Source organism: Oryx dammah, unplaced genomic scaffold (genome assembly GCF_014754425.2).
Source record: "Oryx dammah isolate SB20612 unplaced genomic scaffold, SCBI_Odam_1.1 HiC_scaffold_26, whole genome shotgun sequence".
Taxonomy (NCBI): domain Eukaryota; kingdom Metazoa; phylum Chordata; class Mammalia; order Artiodactyla; family Bovidae; genus Oryx; species Oryx dammah.
This window is the reverse complement of record NW_024070210.1, coordinates 64,277,774-64,301,888: the sequence shown is the minus strand read 5'-3', so window position 1 is coordinate 64,301,888 and position 24,115 is coordinate 64,277,774. Positions and strand designations below refer to the sequence as shown.

At 39.8% G+C, this 24,115-nt stretch overlaps 1 protein-coding gene across 2 annotated transcripts in view; it reads right to left on the bottom strand.

The window, feature by feature from the left end:
- Positions 1 to 331: 331 nt before the first annotated feature.
- UBR1 (ubiquitin protein ligase E3 component n-recognin 1) overlaps positions 332 to 24,115 on the bottom strand; it is a 153,215-nt gene continuing 129,431 nt past the window's right edge. For both annotated transcript variants that reach the window (XM_040226813.1, XM_040226814.1), the window contains 3 exons: positions 6,546 to 6,716; positions 3,872 to 3,973; positions 332 to 2,006 (listed from right to left, as the gene is read on the bottom strand). In XM_040226813.1, coding sequence (XP_040082747.1) covers positions 1,865 to 2,006; positions 3,872 to 3,973; positions 6,546 to 6,716 — 415 coding nt within the window. In that variant the 3' untranslated portion in view covers positions 332 to 1,864. The remainder of the gene's footprint in view (positions 2,007 to 3,871; positions 3,974 to 6,545; positions 6,717 to 24,115) is intronic.

Here is a 24,115-nt window from a genome sequence, read left to right as displayed (position 1 = left end):
GGATAGTCCCTCTGGCAGCTTGAGAGCCTAACTCTAGGATTTATGAAGTGGATAGGAAAAGGCTAGAAATGAAAAAGCAGTTTATCTTTGCTAAACTGGGGTCCACTGATTAGGGCAGAATCTTCTGTTTCCCAGGCAAATGGCTCAAACCTTTCCAGACAATTCAACAAATTATATCAGAAATAAAGGGAAATGTAATCATTTAGTCATATTGGTAAATTTGACAAACTGAATACTGAAATTTCTAACCCTCACCCATCACTAGTTATAAATTGTTCACTAGAGTTATATCTATTAATATTTCCTGATATTTTCTGAATGATAATTATTCAAGTAGAAAATCATGATTGTGATTCTGATACTTGTTCACGCCAATCCCTTATTGAAAAATTCACTTTCTTATGTTACATAAAGATACCAAAACACCTAACCCCAAATGTGTATCATCAATTTGCAAATATATTTTTATTTGCTTGCTTTTGCTGAGCAAAAAGAAGGTAGGAAAACATTTAAACACATATGACCGTGGTCACCAAAGGCAAAACAAGGTAAGTCTTTGAATGCATTTTTCCAACTTCTAACTTTATCCCAGAGACAACAGAAGTTAAAATATAAGATCTCAATTTCTCTTCTGCCTTCTGTTTTATATTCCAAGTTCTTGATATAAAAAGGTAAAGCCAAGAAGTCTATGCAGAGATTCAGGAGAGCTCTGTTATTCATAAACAAGATGGCCCAACCACAGCCTGTTACATATAACAGGACATAGACCACTGACCACGTGGCTTTTCTGGTTGGTTGTATGCATCATCTACCCAGAGTTTATGAAAAGTTCGCACAAAGATAACAAATGAAGGATCTGTCTTACAAAGACATTAGAAGGTTACAGAACAGGCTTAAATCTGATTGTTCTAATTTACATCCAGTGCTCCACTCGTTGGGGGAATTTTTTTACCCTCATTCTATAGATAGTTTAAACAGAACTGCAACAGGTTTCTGAATTTAATACAGTGGTGCCACAATCAAGAGATAAGCGAATTCATTTTAGAAACTTGCCTTTGTAAAATGGAAAGGATAATTTCAAAACCCAAGAAAGCTAATCTTCACCATCAGAGGTGAGGATTGCTAGCTTTGTCACATCAGGGATAAATAATGAATACATTATCCTAACTCTTCTTGAGGTCTACAGAAATTTGACCTCAAGGAAAAAAAGCTTTTCCATACCAGCAGAAATTTGCTGTAGAAATGGAAACTCCATACAGAAATTTAATTTCTGGCTGAAACAGTAAGTGCAACATGAGGGGCTTTTCCTTAAGAGAGACATATTAATAAAATGTTTAAGAAAATTTTCTCAACTGAAGTATACCACATGGTTTCTGAATTCCTCTATAGCTGCAAGGAAGACTATCACAGATCATTAAAATCTTGTCAGTGATCCATTAGCTAAACCAAATTTGGGGGGGGAAACACCAAATTGTAGAAGAGTTAAACAATATATAAGAATGCTCGCCAACTGCTTGATGTGACTTCACTTTTCAGATGGATGGGGTGAAATGGGACAGATGATGCAGGGAAATGAGTTTTCTGGAACTATTAGCAGAATCAGACACTTGGGGTGAAGAAGCAATTCTTTAGTGTTCTGGAACATAAAACAGATTAATCTATGTGTTTTTTTTTCCCCTTTTAAGCATATGTTTGCTAATTGAAAGAAATACTCCATTAAGGAATATTTTATTGACATATGTGAATATGGACATGGAGCAAAAGACCCTCCAACCCTTCCCCAGCCTTCAGCAAGGTCTCCATAATTTTGAATCAGTCTTCATTCCTGTCTTCATTCGTGATTGTTCCCAGGTGGAGCTGGAGCTCACAGTAACTGCCAGTTGAATCCAAATAACATCTGATTAGTTTCCTGGCTCCGGGCAATCTCTTCTACGATGCAGTGCTGTTGCCACACCAAATGGAGCTTCCGATACCGCTCATGAGATAAATGAAGGGGGTTGCCCCTCCTTTAGGAGAAAATAACAAAACATGTAAGTTTGAATCAAGCAACTGTCATATCTTTATTGTTTAAATTATACTGAATGTTTGAGATACTACTGGAACTGGGTGGAATCACCAGGACAAGGTTTTAAAAAGTATATTTTCCCTTCAACACTGATCACTATGACCTGGATCAGTCACTTGGCTAATGAAGCAGACACCTACTCCTTGATTCAGAAAAATAGGTCAAATATACCAGCTGACTCAGTGGTAAAGAATCTGCCTGCAATGCAGGAGATGCAGGACACTCAGGTTTGATCCCTGGGTCAGGAAGATCCCCTGGAATAGAAAATGGAAACCCAGTCCAGTATTCTTGCCTAGAGAATCCCATGGACAGAAGAGCCCGGTGGGCTACAGTCTATGGGGTCACAAAGAGTTGGACATGACTGAGCATGTATGCATTGTGCTAGGAAAGACCAAATGCATTTGGGTTTCCCTGGTGGCTTATATGGTAAAGAATCTGCCTGCAATGCAGAAGACCTGGGTTCGGTCCCTGGGTTGGGGATATCCCCTGGAGAAGGGAATGGCTACCCGCTCCAATATTCATGCCTAGAGAATTCCAGGGACAGAGGAGCCTGGCGGGCTACAGTTCACTGGGTCACGAAGAGTTGGACACTACTGAGTGACTAACACTTTGACTTTCACATACCGTGGGCATTATGGGACCTCATTTAAGTCGCCAGAAAGGTTTATAACTTGACGCAGTTCTATTCAATTTTGAGTTGCTAGCCTAAGTGGGTCTTTAATGGCTTTTTGGCCTCATTCACACAGTCTGTAACACTGTATAACAACTAATCCAAAATGACTGAAGTTTGGCTATTGCCAATGATAGAAAACTGTGAGATTCTCAGCCTTGAGGTACTCACATGTCTCATCTGGTTGAGTACTTTCATATCACCTAACTAATTTAAAAATTCTGCTTCTTCACATCTTCCTGGAACAACTCAGACCTATCTTCAATCATTAACTACTTTCACCACCCAGCGTTTTTCTTCCTGAATCCAAAGACCTTCTCTATACAGGTTAAAAGCTGTTACAATAAAAACAATTTCCTGTATGAACAAAGACATTCCAAACCTCATTTAATAAGCCAATTCATATTGAGTAATACACTTCAAATGAACAAACTTTCAGTTAAACAAAGATAGACAGTTTATGGTAAGGGGATCTAACCTTTATCTACTTTTTTTTTTTCTCATACCCATGGGTGGTACTCCAGTTGTTAACATCAGTGAAGGATATAGAAAATTTCAGGATTCTAAGTATTTTTGCTAATGCTTGGGAACAAAGGAGGCTGACATAGCTGGCTAATAAAAAGTTTCAAGTATTGAACTATGAATATCCATTTTAAACCAAGCTCCCTCACTGGACACCAAGGATTTTTTTCTTCTTTTATATATCAACATCAATTAAACCTTTTAAGTAATTCTAAAGAAAGGCTGATTAAAAATAATAGAGGATTCAAATTTTAGGATGACTTGGGTCTAAAAATTTTGGAGAAGTTATTATCCTCAATTTGTTTTCTGTGTTTTTTTGGGGCCTCCACGTGGTATACAGGATCTTAGTTCCCTGAGCAGGGATCAAACCTGTGTCCCCTGTAGTGGAAGTGGGGAGTCTTAGCCACTGAACCACTAGGGAAGACCCTACCCTCAAATTTTGGAGAAGCACAAAGTTGTTGAAAATTATTTGTTACATTTAGGATAGCATGATATCTAACATTTTCAACTTATTGCTATTTAAAATCTCTCTCAATATGTAACACTAGCTTTTGTGTTTAAAGACCTGCTATCATCCATGTATAATAATGAGTAAAATTTTAAAAAAAACTTACTTCAGGCCAGGATCTGTTTCTCCATATTCATCTAAATAAGGGGCTGGATAGGCACAGCCTCTGGCTTTACCTTCAACCAGGACCACTCTACACTCTCTGATTCTGAAGGACAAAACAAATGACAGGAATATTAGGAAGTGCATGTATGCAAATAACAGGCATTGCATCAAATTAATCTAGAGAAAAGAAATGGCCACAGGTGTCTTGTTAGGAATTCAGTATAAAGATAATATAAACATAGACAAGTAGACTAAACTGTGTTTGTCTAAATAAAAGAAAATGAACACTGCTATTTTTGTTGACGCTGTGGGAAAGGATCCACGGATTTAGGGAAATGGGGTCAGCCAGTAGTACTGACTAAATATACTGAAGAGAGGAAGGAGGCTGTCCTGTTTGAACCATAGGTACCCTGGAAAATAGTGGCTAGGGTTGTTTCTGCCCTCTTTCCTGACCTATGACCTGGAGGTGGGGGAGGAAACTTAACCAAAGAACAGAACCACATCTCCTAGTCTGATAACCCTGGGCCAGAAAGAAGGTCATCTATGGAAGTGTCATGCCTTTTCTGGTTAGAGCCAGCATCTAAGAGTACACATTATAAAGAACCACTGCAACCTTGAAGATACCTGGGACTCTTAGAGCAGAGAAATGGAAAAATAAAAAATAATGTTTGTGTAGGTGAATGCCAAAGAATGCTCAAACTACCGCACAACTGCACTCATCTCACACGCTAGTAAAATAATGCTCAAAATTCTCCAAGCCAGGCTTCAGCAATACGTGAACCGTGAACTTCCTGATGTTCAAGCTGGTTTTAGAAAAGGCAGAGGAAACAGAGATCAAATTGCCAACATCCGCTGGATCATGGCAAAAGCAAGAGAGTTCCAGAAAAACATCTATTTCTGCTTTATTGACTATGCCAAAGCCTTTGACTGTGTGGATCACAATAAACTGTGGAAAATTCTGAAAGAGATGGGAATACCAGACCACCTGACCTGCCTCTTGAGAAATATGTATGCAGGTCAGGAAGCAATAGTTAGAACTGGACATGGAACAACAGACTGGTTCCAAATAGGAAAAGGAGTACGTCAAGGCTGTATATTGTCACCCTGCTTATTTAACTTCTACGCAGAGTACATCATGAGAAACGCTGGACTGGAAGAAACACAAGCTGGAATCAAGATTGCCGTGAGAAATATCAATCACCTCAGATATGCAGATGACACCACCCTTATGGCAGAAAATGAAGAGGAACTAAAAAGCCTCTTGATGAAAGTGAAAGAGGAGAGTGAAAAAGTTGGCTTAAAGCTCAACATTCAGAAAACGAAGATCATGGCATCCGGTCCCATCACTTCATGGGAAATATATGGGGAAACAGTGGCAACAGTGTCAGACTTTATTTTTTGGGGCTCCAAAATCACCACAGATGGTGACTGCAGCCATGAAATTAAAAGACGCTTACTCCTTGGAAGAAAAGTAATGACCAACCTAGATAGCATATTCAAAAGCAGAGACATTACTTTGCCAACCAAGGTCTGTCTAGTCAAGGCTATGGTTTTTCCAGTGGTCATGTATGGATGTGAGAGTTGGACTGTGAAGAAGGCTGAGCGCCGAAGAATTGATGCTTTTGAACTGTGGTGTTGGAGAAGACTCTTGAGAGTCTGTTGGACTGCAAGGAGATCCAACCAGTCCATTATGAAGGAGATCAGCCCTGGGATTTCTTTGGAAGGAATGATGCTAAAGCTGAAACTCCAGTACTTTGGCCACCTCATGCGAAAAGTTGACTCATTGAGGGATTGGGGGCAGGAGAAGGGGATGACAGAGGATGAGATAGCTGGATGGCATCACTGACTCGATGGACGCGAATCTGAGTGAACTCCGGGACAGGATGGACAGGGAGGCCTGGTGTGCTGCAATTCATGGTGTCGCAAAGAGTCGGACATGACTGAGCGACTGAACTGAATTGAAGTTCTCTAGAGAGAAATGATAAAATAAACAGTTGGAATAGGTAGTAGGTGACTTGCTGTAGATTTCCTAAAAGAAAATAGATGTTTGAACTTGGCTTCCATGCACTTATTCCCCTTGTTCCAACAGATGCTGAGAAGCAGTGATTATATATTCCCCAGTGTGCGAGATGTTTGGGTTTATGTAAACAGAAACTATATTACATGGAGAGAATGGAGAGAAAAAGCACACGCCATAGACTTTGAATTCTCTCTCTCTCTCTCTCTCTCAGGAGCTTGCACTCTTCTTTCATAGATACGAGAGATTACTCGTCTGTTCTCAGTCATTCGCTAATACACCAGGGGAAACAATGTTTGATTGACAGAGGAAAGTGAAGAAAATTAAAACGTTCAAAGAACAATATAAAGTAACAATTTACATGTCCTTTGAAAAGTTAAGTTTTAAGACTCTGAACTCTTTCATTCTACCTGAGTTTTACACAACAGCAGAATAATCAATATAAAGTTTCATATTTAAGGTTTTCCACAAATAATAAAAATGTGAATAGATTCCTATTTTTTAACTACTAATTTTTAAAACTATTTCAATTGCATGTGAATAACAAGTCTGTGCTCTAACTTCTGACAGATCATATTCTATCAACATACTGTCCTGCCATAATGGCCTCTAGACTGGACTCAAATTCACTAAGTTCATTATGAAGCATCCTACTTACTTTAGGAAAATGCAGACTCCAGCACCACAGTGAAGTGCATGAAAAATGCAAGCTCCCACCTCTTCCCCATTCACGACTTCTTGGCAGCAAATATTCTGAGAACACAGTATGGCTCCGCAGAAAAGACAGAGGACAGGGTGCTTTCGCTCGTCATCTGCAGACCGTGGGCACCTCAAAAGGGAAGAAAGCATTTAATATGCTGGAGAAACAATAAAAGCAAGATAATCAGTTAGCAATGGATATATAATATTTAGCAGTGTTTCAGATGTATTAGCAGTGTTTTCAGCACTCGCAGCTTTGCAGTGAAGCAAGCTCTAAAAGACAAGGAAACATTTAATTAGATGATTCTTCTTTAATATTTCTCCTTAAGACAACAAAAAGTTTTCTGATTAATCCATAGTAAGAAATTTTTATTTTTGAATATGCAGGGTTCTGGTGATTTCCCATAGAGTCTGGCAATTAAACATGCCTTGAGATTGAGATGCATTTAGAGAATTGAGTCTTCATTTGACATGACTGATTTATAGCCAATTTCCCCCCTCTGGATTGTGTCAAGTTTGTGTCCCTAATGTTGTGGCAGTTGTTTTAACCACAATTTTTAGTAAGGGTTTGAAAACATTTCCTCCAATTCTTTGGAGTATTAAGATCTTTAGGCTTGAAAAGGGGAGACCCAGTCTTTGAGTTGAGGCACCTTCCAACCCAGAAACACAGTCAAGTCTTTGGAAGGAAAAAGTAACAAAGTTGACTTGCTTGAACTAAGTAAGTAGTACTATGAGATTTGGCCATTTAATACAGTGATATGCCGGATCTTTGCTACAAATGACCCCTAAGGGGTGTATCACTCTATATTAAAGTGATAATTGCTATCTCTGAAAGGGAGAGATTTTATATTCCTATCTGTTATATAATGGATATAAAGCAAACATCAATTTGCACAGCAAGAAATAAATGCAACCCCAGGAGAGATCTAGTGATGCCCACAGTTGGGTTAGAATAAAGAGCACCAACACAAATTTTTATTAGGGTATTAACAATTTATTCTCTGAAGTGCAGTGTCTTAGGCAAGATAAGAAAACCACCATTGTCTACACAGGAGCAGGGGGACTCTGTGCACAGGTATCCCATTCCTGTCTCCTACAGATGTGGGGATTAGTTTCACTTCCATATGTTGCTCTTTTTGGATAAAGCCAGCATTTTCTTTTACATTTAGCACAGAATGGCTGAACTCCATCCTATAGAGGAAAATGGGGATGATGCCTAAAACACAGTCACTGAGCAGCCACACTTCTACCTAGAAATGATTCAGTTTTAATGAAAACTGGTAGTAAAAATAAAACTGGAAGAGAACATAATATTTATTTTCATTTTTACTTGAAACCAATAATATCTAATATCACCCAGGAGAACCTTCACTTGGATTAATGATTAACATTCTTCTCAGAACTTCCTAAGAGCCAACTGCATGACACTCCTGAATGAAGCCAACATTTATTCACCGGACCTCTGTGGTACCAATGCAGCCCTAAGATTAGGACAATCACTGAATTTAGATCTGGGTGCAATCTTTGAAATCATCCAGCTAATTTTTCAAGGGCTGAGAGGTAAGTGATACAACCACTTCTTTAGTTGGCTGACCTTAATCTGCATGAGACAAGCAGCAAGGAAGCTGATATTGAAGTAAATTCTAACTGGGAATAGAGGCTGAGCAATGGGCTGCCCAAGCTCCTGCTGGGCCAGTTATATCCCCTGGCTTTGTAGCTCAAAGCAATGGTTATAACTAAGTAAGACAATTTCATTAGTCATCCTGTAGGGCTGTGATTCTCAGAGCAGGCCAAAGAAGGGCTCTTCAAGTCCTTAAGATGACCCTAAAATGCAATCTCTCCCTTTGGGTCCTTCAAGTGACAGCAAGTTATTTAACATATAACTAAAGACTACTAATAAGTCACCTTACAGATAGAGGCAGTTACCTGGAATTACTAATTGGTATCCTTAAATTTGAGAGTTATTTATGTTTAGTGAGAGACCTAACTTAGGTTTACTAAGAAGTTTAGTTGTTGCACAATGCTTGGGAATATTATAAAACACCCAACTGAGCTCTGGAATTTCTGCAATTTGGGGAAGGGATGCTTTGTTAATGGTACATTATCAACTGAGTCTTGAACAGGCTTTGATTTTCAGGCTACTGAGATTCTTGCCTTTTAATTATAAGTTACTGCTAGTTTCATGTTTGATTTGCTATAGGTGTTGTGTGTAACGCCACTGGAGCATCAAGGATACATAACTGCATCAATAGTAACTTTGGCTCATTATTTTCAAGATGATGCACCATGATTCCATTATGAAATATTCAGACACCAATGGCTAAAGTAGATATGAATTTGATTTCTCCATTCAGTGACATTTCACTGGTGGTGTGCTGTTCTTCATCTTATGCTAGTCAAATAACTTGCATCATATTAAAGACGGCAATTGCAAAATGAAAATTACTGTTAATTTTATAGAACATAATTTTATCATATAGAAATATGGGTTTAAGCTCATGTTGTTCTCTTATAGAAGTAACTAACAGGTAATTCACATATGGTATTAGCAATGACAATAATGTAACTTGTTTATACTGCTTCTCACTAGTCTTTATCAGACAGTATTTTTTTGATTTGGAAGTGATCAGTGAAAGGGAAGAAGAAGATAAAAGGAAGTTTGAGAAACACTGCTTTAGAATAGTGTTTAATCTGATTGAGGGAGGAGGAACATGGTGCCAAGAAAGGAGTGTACTCCTCTTCCCAGTACCCAGGGTTAAATCTGAATCACAGGGTTATCTGTTTTACTGTTATAATTACTGTTATATAATACTGACCTTCCATATAAGATTGTGTTTGGGAAAAAAAAAAAAGTTCTTCAGTGTTATTTCAGTGTACGAGTATGGTCACCACAGTGTATTACGTGGAAAACAGTGTCTAAAAACACATGTATAAAAGATATTTCCAAGAGTGTTACTTGCTTGCAAAGCTGAGAACAGTGTGGTTCCTCTACCAGAACAACTACTAATCCGGTTTAAGAACTGTCTGAAGCAATTATTTTGGGAACTGAGTCTGGACAAACACTTGCAGTGTCCAAAGGAGTGACTGACAGAAAAGAGGCTGGTAACTTTCAGTGAATTTTGGCATTTTAAATAGAGATCACCACCCTTATTCCCAAGCTCCACAGCAGGTAGTTATGGGGGTGGCTGCCCTCAATTATGGTGCAGTGTGTTGTTGCCAAGGTAGACAAGAAGGACCTTGTCCTAAAACAATTAGGGTTGTAATCTTAATTTTTGCCTGGCAGTTCACTGAGGGGCTGGCACAAGGACTGGTCATTGTTTCAACTCCCATGGGCTGAAGCAGCTTTCTTGGTGATGATGATAGTAGAGAGGATTTAAAGAGGCAAAACAGTCTATATTTTTCATTCTCTTTTTTTTTCCTTACTGGATCCAGGCATTTAAGGAAATCTCTGTCAGTTACTGGCTGACCACAGAGATAATGGAACAGAGATTCCAGTTCCAGAACACACGAGTAGAGTCTTTGCAAAAAAGGCTTGGAAAAGACTAAAACAAATATAACTATAGCCTTTACCAAGCAACAATGGCAGTTCCTAGGATGGGTGGGGGGCTCTAATTTCCAAAGTTATTATATTACAATGCTCAAAATGTCCCATTCTCAACAAAACTTACAAAGAAATGGAAAAGTATGGACCACTCATAGGAAAAAAAAGAGATTGACAGAAATTATCCCTAAGGAAGCCAAACATACTAAAAACAAAGACTTTAACTCTCTTTAAATATGCTCTTTGAAAGAAACCATTGATTAAAAAAAAAAAAACACTAAGGAAATTAGGAAAATATATGAAAGAATAGGGAATATCAGTAAAAAGAAATTATAAAAAGGAAATAAATGGAAAAGTACAACAGCAGAAATTAAAAGCTTACAAAGAGGTTGAATAGCATGAAGCATGCAGAAGAAACCGTAAATTTTCAGTTCGGTTCAGTCATTCAGTCATGTCCAACTCTTTGTGACCGCATGAAGTGCAACACGCCAGGCCTCCCTGTCCATCGCCAACTTGCAGAATTTACTCAAACTCATGTCCATTGAGTCAGCGATGCCATCCAACCATCTCATCCTCTATCGTCCCCTTCTCCTCCCACCTTCAATCTTTCCCAGAATCAGGGTCTTTTCCAATGAGTCAGTTCTTTGCATCAGGTGGCCAAAGTACTGGAGTTTCAGCTTCATCATCAGTCCTTCCAATCAATATTCAGGACTGATTTCCTTTAGGATGGACTGCTTGGATCTCCTTGCAGTCCGAGGGACCTTCAAGAGTCTTCTCCAACACCACAGTTCAAAAGCATCAACTCTTCAGTGCTCAGCTTTCTTTATAGTCCAACTCTCACATCCATACATGACCACTGGAAAAACCATAGCTTCGACTAGACAGACTTTTGTTGGCAAAGTAATGTCTCTGCTTTTGAATATGCTGTCTAGGTTGGTCATAACTTTACTTCCAAGGAGTAAGCGTCTTTTAATTTCATGGCTGTGGTCACCACCTGAAGTTTTTGCAGCCCCCCAAAATAAAGTCTGACACTGTTTCCACTGTTTCCCCATCTATTTGCCATGAAGTAATGGGACCAGATGCCATGATCTTAGTTTTCTGAATGTTGAGCTTTAAGCCAACATTTTCACTCTCCACTTTCACTTTCATCAAGAGGCTCTTTAGTTCTTCTTCACTTTCTGCCATAAGGGTGGTGTTATCTGCATATCTGAGGTTATTGGTATTTCTCCCAGCAATCTTGATTCCAGCTTATGCTTCATCCAGCCCAGCATTTCGCATGATGTACTCTGCCTATAAGTTAAATAAGCAGGGTAACAATATACAGCTTTGATAAAGTCCTTTTCCCGTTTAGTACTAGTCTGTTGTTCCATGTCCAGTTCTAACTATTGCTTCCTGACCTGCATACAGATTTCTCAAGAGGCAGGTCAGGTGGTCTGGTATTCCCATCTCTTTCAGAATTTTCCACAGTTTATTGTGATCCACACAGTCAAAGGCTTTGGTATAGTCAATAAAGCAGAAGTAGATGTTTTTCTGGAACTTTCTTCCTTCTTCCATGATCCAGCGGATGTTGGCAATTTGATCTCTGGTTCCTCTGCCTTTTCTAAATCCAGCTTGAACATCTGGAAGTTCATGGTTCACGTATTGCTGAAACCTGGCTTGGAGAATTTTGAGCATTCCTTTACTAGCATGTGAGATGAGTGCAATTGTGCAGTAGTTTGAGCATTCTTTGGCATTGCGTTGCTTTGGGATTGGGATGAAAACTGACCTTTTCCAGTCCTGTGGCCACTGCTGAGTTTTCCAAATTTGCTGGCACATTGAGTGCAGCACTTTCACAGCATCATCTTTCAGGATTTGAAATAGCTGAACTGGAATTCCATCACCTCCACTAGCTTTGTTTGTAGTGATGCTTTCTAAGGCCCACTGGACTTCCCATTCCAGGATGTCTGGCTGTAGGTTGGTGATCACACCATTGTGATTATCTTGGTCATGAAGATCTTTTTTGTACAGTTCTTCTGTGTATTCTTACCACTTCTTCTTAATATCTGCTGCTTCTTTAGGTCCATACCATTACTGGCCTTTATTGTGCCCATCTTTGCATGAAATATTCCCTTTGTATCTCTGATTTTCTTGAAGAGATCTCTAGTCTTTCCCATTCTGTTGTTTTTCTCTATTTCTTTGCATTGATTGCTGAGGAAGGCTTTCTTATCTCTCCTTGCTATTCTTTGGAACTCTGCATTCAGATGGGAATATATTTCCTTTTCTCCTTTGCCTTTCGCTTCTCTTCTTTACACAGCTATTTGTAAGGCCTCCTCAGACAACCATTTTGCCTTTTTGCATTTCTGTTGCTTGGGGATGGTCTTGATCCCTGTTTCCTGTACATGTCACAAACCTCCATCCATAGGTCATCAGGCACTCTATCAGATCTAATCCCCTGAATCTATTTGTCACTTCCACTGTATAATTGTAAGGGATTTGATTTAGGTCATACCTGAATGGTCTAGTGGTTTTCCTTATTTTCTTCAATTTAAGTCTGAATTTGGCAATAAGGAGTTCATGGTCTATGCCACAGTCAGCTCCTGGTCTTGATTTTGCTGACTATATAGAGCTTCTCCATCTTTGGCTGCAAAGAATATAATCAATCTGATTTTAGTGTTGACCATCTAGTGATGTCCATGTGTAGAGTCTTCTCTTGTGTTTTTGGAAGAGGGTGTTTGCTATGACCAGTGCATTCTTCCTGGCAAAACTCTATTAGCCTTTGCCCTGCTTCATTCTGTACTCCAAGGCCAAACTCGCCCGTTACTTCAGGTATTTCTTGACTTCCTACTTTTGCCTTCCAGTCCCCTATCATGAAAAGGACTTCTTTTTGGGGTGTTAGTTCTAGAAGGTCTTGTAGGTCTTCATAGAACTGTTTTAGCTTCAGCTTCTTCAGCATTACTGGTCGGGGCATAGACTTGGATTACTGTGATATTGAATGGTTTGCCTTGGAAACAAACAGAGATCATTCTGTCATTCTTGAGATTGCATCCAAGTACTGTGTTTTGGACTCTTTTGTTGACTATGATGGCTACTCCATTTTTTTCTAAGGGATTCTTGCCCACAGTAGTAGATATAATGGTTATCTAAGTTAAATTCACCCATTCCAGTCCATTTTATTTTGCTGATTCCTCAAATGTCAATGTTGACTCTTGAACATCTCTTGTTTGACTACCTCCAATTTGCCTTGATTTGTGGGCCTAACATTCCATGTTCCTATCCAATTCCAGGTTCCTCTGTAGGTTCCTAGTGAATTTTAAGGGAGGGCAATTGAAATTATGGAGTCAGAGGAACAGACCAATAAAAAAGGATGAAGAAAAAGGAACAGAGCCTGAGGCATTAATGGAACACCATCAAGCATACCAATATACACATGCATTACAGAAGTCCAAGATAAATAGAGAGGAAAGAAAATTTGAAGAAATACTAATAATGGCTAACAACTTCCCAAATTTGTTGAAATATATGAGTCTACACATCCAAAAATCAAACTGAATTATAAGCAGGAGAAATTTAGAGATCCACACTTAGGCACGTTATTACCAAACTGTTAAAAGCCAGGACAAAGAGAGAAGTTTGAAAGCAGCTAAAAGAAGCAAGTTATCCCATACAAGAGATCCTCAATAAAATAAACTGCTGGTTTCTCATCAGAAACCATGGAGGCTAGAAAATAGTGTGATGATACATTTAATGTGCTCAAACTAAAAAAACTATCAACCAAGAATCTGATATCGGGCAAAAACAATCTTTTAAAAATAAGGAAGAGAGGCGGTCCTAAGATGGTGGAGGAATAGGATGGGGAGACCACTTTCTCCCCCACAAATTCATCAAAAGAACATTTGAACACTGAGTAAATTCCACAAAACAACTTCTGAGTGCTGGCAGAGGACATCAGGCACCTAGAAAAGCAGCCCATTGTCTTCAAAAGGAGGTAGGAAAAAATATAAAAGATAAAAAGAAAGACAAAAGAGGTAGGGACGGAGATCCATCCGGGTAAGGCAGTCTTAAAAAAGAGAGGTTTCCAAACACCAGGAAACACTCTCACTGGTGAGTCTGTGGCGAGCCTTGGAACCTCAGAGGGCAACGTAACTGGGAGGAAAAATAAATAAATAATTAAAACCCACAGATTATGTGCCCAAAGGTAACTACCAGCAGAGAGGCAGTGCAGACGCCCGCATCTGCCACTATCAAGCTGGGGCTGGGAAGGGAGGCGTGGCTGCATTGCTTAAAGTAAGCATGGCAGGGGGAGAGGCGGGGCATGAATGCCCTGAGGGCAATCTGAGGGAACTAAGCTGAGACAGAAAACCAGACTGTGGGATAGCTATCCCATGAAAAGCCCTAACCTAAGACACTGCCAGGCTTGCTCACAGAACAAAGGACTGAGCAGAGCTAGCCGGCTGTGGACCAGTCCATCCCCCACCAGAGACAGGCAGGCGAGGGCAGCCAGAGGGGGAAAGGGGCAATCACGGCCACAAAAAGGCATCATCTACCAAACTGCAAGCAGGCTTCGCTGCTAACCAAGACTTCTTGGGATTCTGGATGGTCAACATCCACAGGGAGGGTCGCAGCCAGAGATCAGCTCCCAGAAGAGACACACGGCACACCTGAGAAGGTGCACTGGTTGTACACCCAGAAAACCGAGCGGCAGGGACCGGGGAGGACATAAGTTGCAGTGACCACGCTCGCCAAGTACCTGGTCACCTGAGCTGCTTGGACCTGGGAAGGGCACAAAACGCAGGCCCAACCGAGTCTGCGCCTTGTGGAGTACCTGAGTACCTGAACCTGAGCGGTTTAGACCTGGGAAGTGCATACAACCCAGGGCCGGCCTCAGACAGTTCCCAGCAGAGCAACCTAAGCAGTGTAGACAGGGAAAGCACACGCACTGTGAGCGGTGGCAAACCCAGTGTGGCCGAGATACTGTGAGCACACACCAGAGTTATTTGTTAGCAGTGTTCCTCCCTCCCCACAGCACGACTGAACAAGTGAGCCTAAAAATGTGTCCACCACCGCCTCCTTGTGTCAGGGTGGAAATCAGACACTGAAGAGACCAGCAAACAGAAGAAGCTAAAACAAACAGGGAACTGCCTTGGAAGTAACAGGTGCAATAGATTAAAACCCTGTAGTTGGCACTAACTACATAGGAAGTGGCCTACAGATCTTGAGAAGTATAAGCTGGATCAAGGAACTATCTAAAAATGAACTAACCCCATACTGTCCACAACAACATCAAAGTCCTAGATATATTTTTACCATTATCATTCTTTAAATTAAAAGAAAAAACTTAAAAAAAATTTTAAGTCCTCTATTACTCCTTTAATTTTCATTTTTATCACCTACTGCTGCTGCTGCTGTTAAGACAATTCATTTGTGTCTGACTCTGTGCGACCCCATAGATGGCAGCCTACCAGGCTCCCCCGTGCCTGGGATTTTCCAGGCAAGAGTACTGGAGTGGGGTACCATTGCTTTCTCCATTATAACCTACTATTACTTTGCAAAAAAAAAAAAAGACTCTCTTTTTTAAAGCAAACTTCATACATATATATTTTATAATTTTTGTGACTTTGTTTGTTTAATATCATATTTTTGAGAATCCAACCTCTACTCTAGATTTTTAATCTTTGCTTTCTGGTATTTGTTATCAATTTTGTACCTTTAAGAACCCAATCTTCAGCACCCATTTTTACTTGGGAGCGAGATCACTGGCTTGACTGCTCTCTCCCACTTTGGACTCTCCTTTTTCTCCACCAGGTTGCCTCTATTTCCTCCTTCCCTCTTCTCTTCTCTACCCAACTCTGAATCTCTGTGTGTCTCGGACGGTGGAGAACACTTAGGGAACTGATTACTGGCTGGATCTGTCTCTCTCTTTTTGACTCTCCGCTTCACCCCCCCGGCCACCTCTGTCTCCTTCTCCCTTCTTCTCTGTATAACTCCGTGAACATCTCTGAGTGGTCCAGACTGTGGCAAGCATATAAGGAAGTGATTACTGGCTAGCCTGCTCTCTCCTCTTTGATGCCCCCTCTTCTCCTCCTGGTCACCTCTATCTCCCTCCTCCCTATTCTCTTCTCCATGTAGCTCTGTGAACCTCTCTGGGTGTCCCTCACTGTGGAGAAACTTTTCATCTTTAACCTAGATGTTTTACCATTGGTGCTGTATAGACGGAGAAGTCTTGAGGCTACTGTAAGAATAAGACTGAAAACCTGAGGCAGGAGGCTTAAGTCCAAATCCTGAGAACACCAGAGAACTCTTGATTCCAGGGAACATTAATCGACAGGAGCTCATCAAACGCCTGCATACCTACACTGAAACCAAGCACCACCCAAGGGCCAACAAGTTCCAGAGCAAGATATACCATGCAAATTCTCCAGCAATACAGGAATATAGCCCTGAGCTTCAATATACAGGCTGCCCAAAGTCACACCAAACCCACTGACATCTCATAACTCATTATTGGACACTTGCAAATTCTCCAGCAACACAGGAATATAGCCCTGAGCTTCAATATACAGGCTGCCCAAAGTCACACCAAACCCACTGACATCTCATAACTCATTACTGGACACTTCATTGCACTCCAGAGAGAAGAAGTTCAGCGCCACCCACAGAATACCAACACAAGCTTCTCTAACCAGGAAACCTTGACAAGCCACCCGTCCAACCCCACCCACAGCAAAGGAAACTCCACAATAAAGAGAACTCTACAAACTGCCAGAATACAGAAAGGCCACCCCAAACACAGCAATATAAACAAGATGAAAAGGCAGAGAAATACCCAGCAGGTAAAGGAACAGGATAAATGCCCACCAAACCAAACAAAAGAGGAAGAGATAGGGAATCTACCTGATAAAGAATTCCGAATAATGACAGTGAAAATGATCTAAAATCTTGAAAACAAAATGGAGTTACAGATAAATAGCCTGGAGACAAGGATTGAGAAGATGCAAGAAAGGTTTAACAAGGACCTAGAAGAAATAAAAAAGAGTCAATATATAATGAAAATGCAGTAAATGAGATAAACACTCTGGAGGGAACCAACAGTAGAATAACTGAGGCAGAAGATAGGATAAGTGAGGTAGAAAATAGAATGGTAGAAATAAATGAAGCAAAGACGAAAAAAGAAAAACGAATTAAAAAAAATGAGGACAATCTCAGAGACCTCTGGGACAATGTTAAATGTCCCAACATTCGAATCACAGCAGTCTCAGAAGAAGACGACAAAAAGAAAGACCATGAGAAAATACTTGAGGAGATAACAGTTGAAAACTTCCCTAAAATGGGGAAGGAAATAATCACCCAAGTCCAAGAAACCCAGAGTCCCAAACAGGATAAACCCAAGGTGAAACACCCCAAGACACATATTAATCAAATTAACAAAGATCAAACACAAAGAACAAATATTAAAAGCAGCAAGGGAAAAACAACAAATAACACACAAGGGGATTCCCATAAGGATAACAGCTGATCTTTCAATAGAAACTCTAGGCCAGGAGGGAATGGTAGGACATACTTAAAAGTGATGAAAGAAAATAACCTACAGCTCAGATTACTGTACCCAGCAAGGATCTCATTCAAATATGAAACAGAAATCAAAAGCTTTATAGACAAGCAAAAGCTGACAGAATTCAGCACCACCAAACCAGCTCTCCAACAAATGCTAAAGGATCTTCTCTAGTCAGGAAACACAGAAAGGGTGTGTGTTTAAACTCGAACCCAAAACAATAAAGTAAATGGCAATGGGATCATACTTATCAATAATTACCTTAAATGTAAAGGGGTTGAATGTGCCAACCAAAAGACAAAGACTGGCTGAATGGATACAAAAACAAGACCCTTATATATGTTGTCTACAAGAGACCCACCTTGAAACAAGGGACACATACAGACTGAAAGTGAAGGGCTGGAAAAAGATATTCCGTGCAAATAGAGACCAAAAGAAAGCAGGAGTAGCAATACTCATATCAGATAAAATAGACTTTAAAACAAAGGCTGTAAAAAGAGACAAAGAAGGATACTACATAATGATCAAAGGATCAATCCAAGAAGATATAACAATTATAAATATATATGCACCCAACATAGGAGCACTGCAAAATGTAAGACAAATGCTAACAAGTATGAAAGGGGAAATTAAAAATAACAAAATAATAGTGGGAGACTTTAATACCCCACTCAAACCTATGGATAGATCAACTAAACAGAAAATTAACAAGGAAACACAAACTTTAAATGATACAATAGACTAGTTAGACCTAATTGATATCTATAGGACATTTCACCCCAAAACAATGACTTTCACCTTTTTCTCAAGCACACATGGAACCTTCTCCAGGATAGATCACATCCTGGGACATAAATCTAGCCTTGGTAAATTCAAAAAAATTGAAATCATTCCAAGCATCTTCTCTGACCACAATGCAGCAAGATTAGATCTCAATTATAGGAGAAAAACTATTAAAAATTCCAATATATGGAGGCTGAACAACATGCTGCTGAATAACCAATAAATCACATAAGAAATCAAAAAAGAAATAAAAATATGCATAGAAACAAATGAAAATGAAAACATAACAACCCAAAACCTGTGGGACACTGTAAAAGCAGTGCTAAGGGGAAGGTTCATAGCAATACAGGCAAACCTCAAGAAACAAGAAAAAAGTCAAATAAATAACCTAACTCTACACCTAAAGCAAGTAGAAAAGGAAGAACCTTAGGGTCAGTTCAGTTCAGTTCAGTCGCTCAGTCGTGTCCGACTCTTTGTGACCCCTGAATCGCAGCATGCCAGGCCTCCCTGTCCATCACCAACTCCCAGAGTTCACTTAGACTCATGTCCAATGAGTCAGTGATGCCATCCAGCCATCTCATCCTCTGTCGTCCCCTTCTCCTCCTGCCCCCAATCCCTCCCACCATCAGAGTCTTTTCCAATGAGTCAACTCTTCGCATGAGGTGGCCAAAGTACTGGAGCTTCAGCTTTAGCATCATTCCTTCCAAAGAAATCCCAGGGCTGATCTCCTTCAGAATGGACTGGTTGGATCTCCTTGCAGGGTTAGTAGAAGGAAAGAAATCTTAAAAATTAGGGCAGAAATAAATGCAAAAGAAACAAAAGAGACCATAGCAAAAATCAACAAAGCCAAAAGCTGGTTCTTTGAGAGGATAAATAAAATTGACAAACCATTAGCCAGACTCATCAAGAAACAAAGGGAGAAAAATCAAATCAATAAAATTAGAAATGAAAATAGAGAGATCACAAAAGACAACAAAGAAATACAAAGGATCATAATGGACTACTAGCAGCAATTATATGCCAATAAAATGGACAACTTGGAAGAAATGGACAAATTCTTAGAAAAGTACAACTTTCCAAAACTGAACCAGGAAGAAATAGAAAATCTTAACAGACCCATCACAAGCATGGAAACTGAAACTGTAATCAGACACATCTTCCAGCAAACAAAAGCCCAGGACCAGATGGCTTCCCCAAAAATTTAGAGAAGAGCTAACACCGATACTACTCAAACTCTTCCAGAAAATTGCAGAGGAAGGTAAACTTCCAAACTCATTCTATGAGGCCACCATCATCGTAATACCAAAACCTGACAAAGATGCCACACAAAAAAAGAAAACTACAGGCCAGTATCACTGATGAACATAGATGCGAAAATCCTTAACAAAATTCTAGCAATCAGAATCCAACAACACATTAAAAAGATCATATATCCTGACCAAGTGGGCTTTATCCCAGAGATGCAAGGATTCTTCAATATCTGCAAATCAATCAATGTTATACACCACATTAACAAATTGAAAAATAAAAGCCATATGATTATCTCAATAGATGCAGAGAAAGCCTTTGACAAAATTCAACATCCATTTGTGATAAAAACTCTCCGGAAAGTAGGAATAGAAGGAACATACCTCAAAATAATAAAAGCTATATATGACAAACCCACAGCAAACATTATCCTCAATGGTGAAAATTTGAAAGCATTTCCCCTAAACTCAGGAACAAGACAAGGGTACCCACTCTAACCACTACTATTCAACATAGTTTTGGAAGTTTTGGCCACAGCAATCAGAGCAGAAAAATAAATAAAAGGAATCCAAATTGGAAAAGAAGAAGTAAAACTCTCACTGTTTGCAGATGACATGATCCTCTATATAGAAAACCCTAAAGACTCCACCAGAAAATTACTAGAGCTAATCAATGAATATAGTAAAGTTGCAGGATATAAAATCAACACACAGAAATCCCTCACATTCCTATACACTAATAATGAGATAAGATAAGGAGAAATTAAGGAAACAATTGCATTCACCATTGCAATGAAAAGAATAAAATACTTAGGAATATATCTACCTAAAGAAACAAAAGACCCATATATAGAAAACTATAAAACACTGGTGAAAGAAATCAAAGAGGACACTAATAGATGGAGAAATATACCGTGTTCGTGAATTGCAAGAATCAGTATAGTGAAGATGAGTATACTACCCAAAGCAACCTATAGATTCAGTGCAATCCCTATCAAGCTACCAACGGTATTTTTCACAGAGCTCGAACAAATAATTTCACCATTTGTATGGAAATACAAAAAACCCCGAATAGCCAAAGCAGTCTTGAGAAAGAAGAATGGAGCTGGAGGAATCAACCTGCCTGACTTCAGGCTATACTACAAAGCCACAGTCATCAAGACAGTATGGTACTGGCATAAAGACAGAAATATAGATCAATGGAACAAAATAGAAAGCCCAGAGATAAATCCACGCACCTGTGGACACCTTATATTTGACAAAGGAGACAAGAATATACAATGGAGAAAAGACAATCTCTTTAACAAGTGGTGCTGGGAAAACTGGTCAACCACTTGTAAAAGAATGAAACTAGAACACTTTCTAACACCAGACACAAAAATAAACTCAAAATGGATTAAAGATCTAAATGTAAGACCAGAAACTATAAAACTCCATAGGCAAAACACTCTCCGACATACATCAGAGCAGTATCCTCTATGACCCACTTCCCAAAATATTGGAAATAAAAGCAAAAATAAACAAATGGGACCTAATTAAAATTCAAAGCTTCTGCACAACAAAGGAAACTATAAACAAGGTGAAAAGACAGCCTTCTGAATGGGAGAAAATAATAGCAAATGAAGCAACTGACAAACAACTAATATCAAAAATATACAAGCAACTCCTGCAGCTCAATTCCAGAAAATAAACGACCCTATCAAAAAATGGGTCAAAGAACTAAACAGACATTTCTTCAAAGAAGACATACAGATGGCTAACAAACACATGAAAAGATGCTCAACATCACTCATTATCAGAAAAATGCAAATCAAAACCACATTGAGGTACCATTTCACGCCAGTCAGAATGGCTGCGATCCAAGTCTACAAGCAATAAATGCTGGAGAGGGTGTGGAGAAAAGGGAACACTCTTACACTGTTGGTGGGAATGCAAAGCAGTACAGCCACTATGGAGAACAGTGTGGAGATTCCTTAAAAAAACTGGATATAGAACTGCCTTATGACCCAGCAATCCCACTGCTGGGCATACACACTGAGGAAACCAGAATTGAAAGAGACACATGTACTCCAAAGTTCACTGCAGCACTGTTTATAATAGCCAGGACATGGAAGCAACCTAGATGTCCATCAGCAGATGAATGGATAAGAAAGCTGTGGTACATATACACAATGGAGTATTACTCAGCCATTAAAAAGAATACATTTGAATCAGTTCTAATGAGGTGGATGAAACTGCAGCCTATTATACAGGGTGAGCCAGAAAGTAAGTAAGCCAGAAAGAAAAACACCAATACAGTATACTAACACATATATATGGAATTTAGAAAGATGGTAACGATAACCCTGTATGCAAGACAGCAAAACAGACACAGATGTATAGAATAGTCTTTTGGACTCTGTGGGAGAGGGCGAGGGTGGGTGCTTTGGGAGAATGGCATTGAAACGTATATTATCATATGTGAAATGAATCGCCAGTCCAGGTTCGATGCATGATACAGGGTGCTCGGAGCCAGTGCACTGAGATGACCCAGAGGGATGGGATGGGGAGGGAGGTGGGATGGGGGTTCAGGATGGGGAACACATGCACACTGGTGGCAGATTCATGTCAATGTATAGCAAAACCAATACAATATTGTAAAGTAATTAGCCACCAATTAAAATAAATAAATTTATATTAAAAAAATAAAAATAAGGAAGAAATTAAGATATTTCCACACTAGTTCACTGTTAGCAGGTCTGTCCTACAAGAAATTCTAAAGAGAGTTCTTCATGGTAAAGCACAAGAACACAAAAGGTAACTTGAAGGTAAAACACAGATAACTGGCAAAGGTAAAAAAAGCTATCATAAAAGCTAATATTATTGTAATTTTTGATACAAAACTCCTTTTTGTTGCCTGTATGATTTAAAAGGCAAATACATAAAACAATCATTAGAAATCTATGTTAACAGGCACACAGTGTATAAAAATGTTAAGTCTGTGATTTCAACAACATGAAGAGGGGAGAAATTATCAGGAAGAAAGAGATTTTTCTATACCCTAGAAAAATTAAAATCTATGTCCAACCAGAAACTTGCACATGAATGTTTATAGCAGCATTTTTCATAACAGTCTAAAGAGGGAAACAACCTAAATGCTCATCAATGGGTGAACAGATTAATAAATTTTGGTATACACATACAATGGATTATTTAGCCAAAAAAGAAATGAAATACTGATACATCCTACAACTTGGATGGACCTTAAAGGGATGTTAATTGAAAAAATCCAGATACAAAAGGTCACAGATTGCATGATTCCTCTTATATAATGTATCCAGAATAGGCATATCCATGGAGATAGAAAGCAGATTATTAGTTATTAGGGAACTGGGAAAGAATGGGATGGGGAATGATTACATAGTAGATGCAAGGTTTTTCTCTGGTGTGCTAAAAATGTTTGGAAACTAGAGAGAAATAGTTACTGTACAATATTAGCAATACACTAAATGCGTGGGTACAGGAGGGCCGAGAGGAGCTACTCCACGATCAAGGTCAGGAGGGGCGGTGGTGAGGAGATACCCCTCATCCAAGGTAAGGAGCAGTGGCTGCGCTTTGCTGGAGCAGCTGTGAAGAGATACCCGAAGCCCAAGGTAAGAGAAACCCAAGTAAGACAGTAGGTGTTGCAAGAGGGCATCAGAGGGCAGACACACTGAAACCATAATCCCAGAAAACTAGTCAATCTAATCACACGGACCACAGCCTTGTCTAACTCAATGAAACTAAGCCATGCCCTAAGGGGCCACCCCGGAGAAGGCAATGGCATCCCACTCTAGTACTCTTGCCTGGAAACTCCCATGGACGGAGGAGCCTGGTAGGCTGCAGTCCATGGGGTTGCTAAGAGTCGGACTCGACTGAGCGACTTCACTTTCACTTTCATGCATTGGAGAAGGAAATGGCAACCCACTCCAGTGTTCTTGCCTGGAGAATCCCAGGGACGGGGGAGCCTGGTGGGCTGCCATCTATGGGGTCGCACAGAGTCGGACACGACTGAAGTGACTTAGCAGCAGCAGCAAGGGGCCACCCAAGACGGGTGGGTCATGGTAGACAGGTCTGACAGAATGTGGTCTGACTGGAGAAGGGAATGGCAAACCACTTCAGTATTCTTGCCTTGAGAACCCCATGAATAGTATGAAAAGGCAAAATGATAGGATACTGAAAGAGGAACTTCCCAGGTTGGTATTATGTTACTGGAGGTCAGTCAAGAAATAACTCCAGAAAGAATGAAGGGATGGAGCCAAAGCAAAAACAATACCCAGTAATGGATGTGACTGGTGATAGAAGCAAGGTCTGATGATGTAAAGAGCAATATTGCATAGGAACCTGGAATGTTAGGTCCATGAATCAAGGCAAATAGGAAGTGGTCAAACAGCAAGAGTGAATGTCAACAT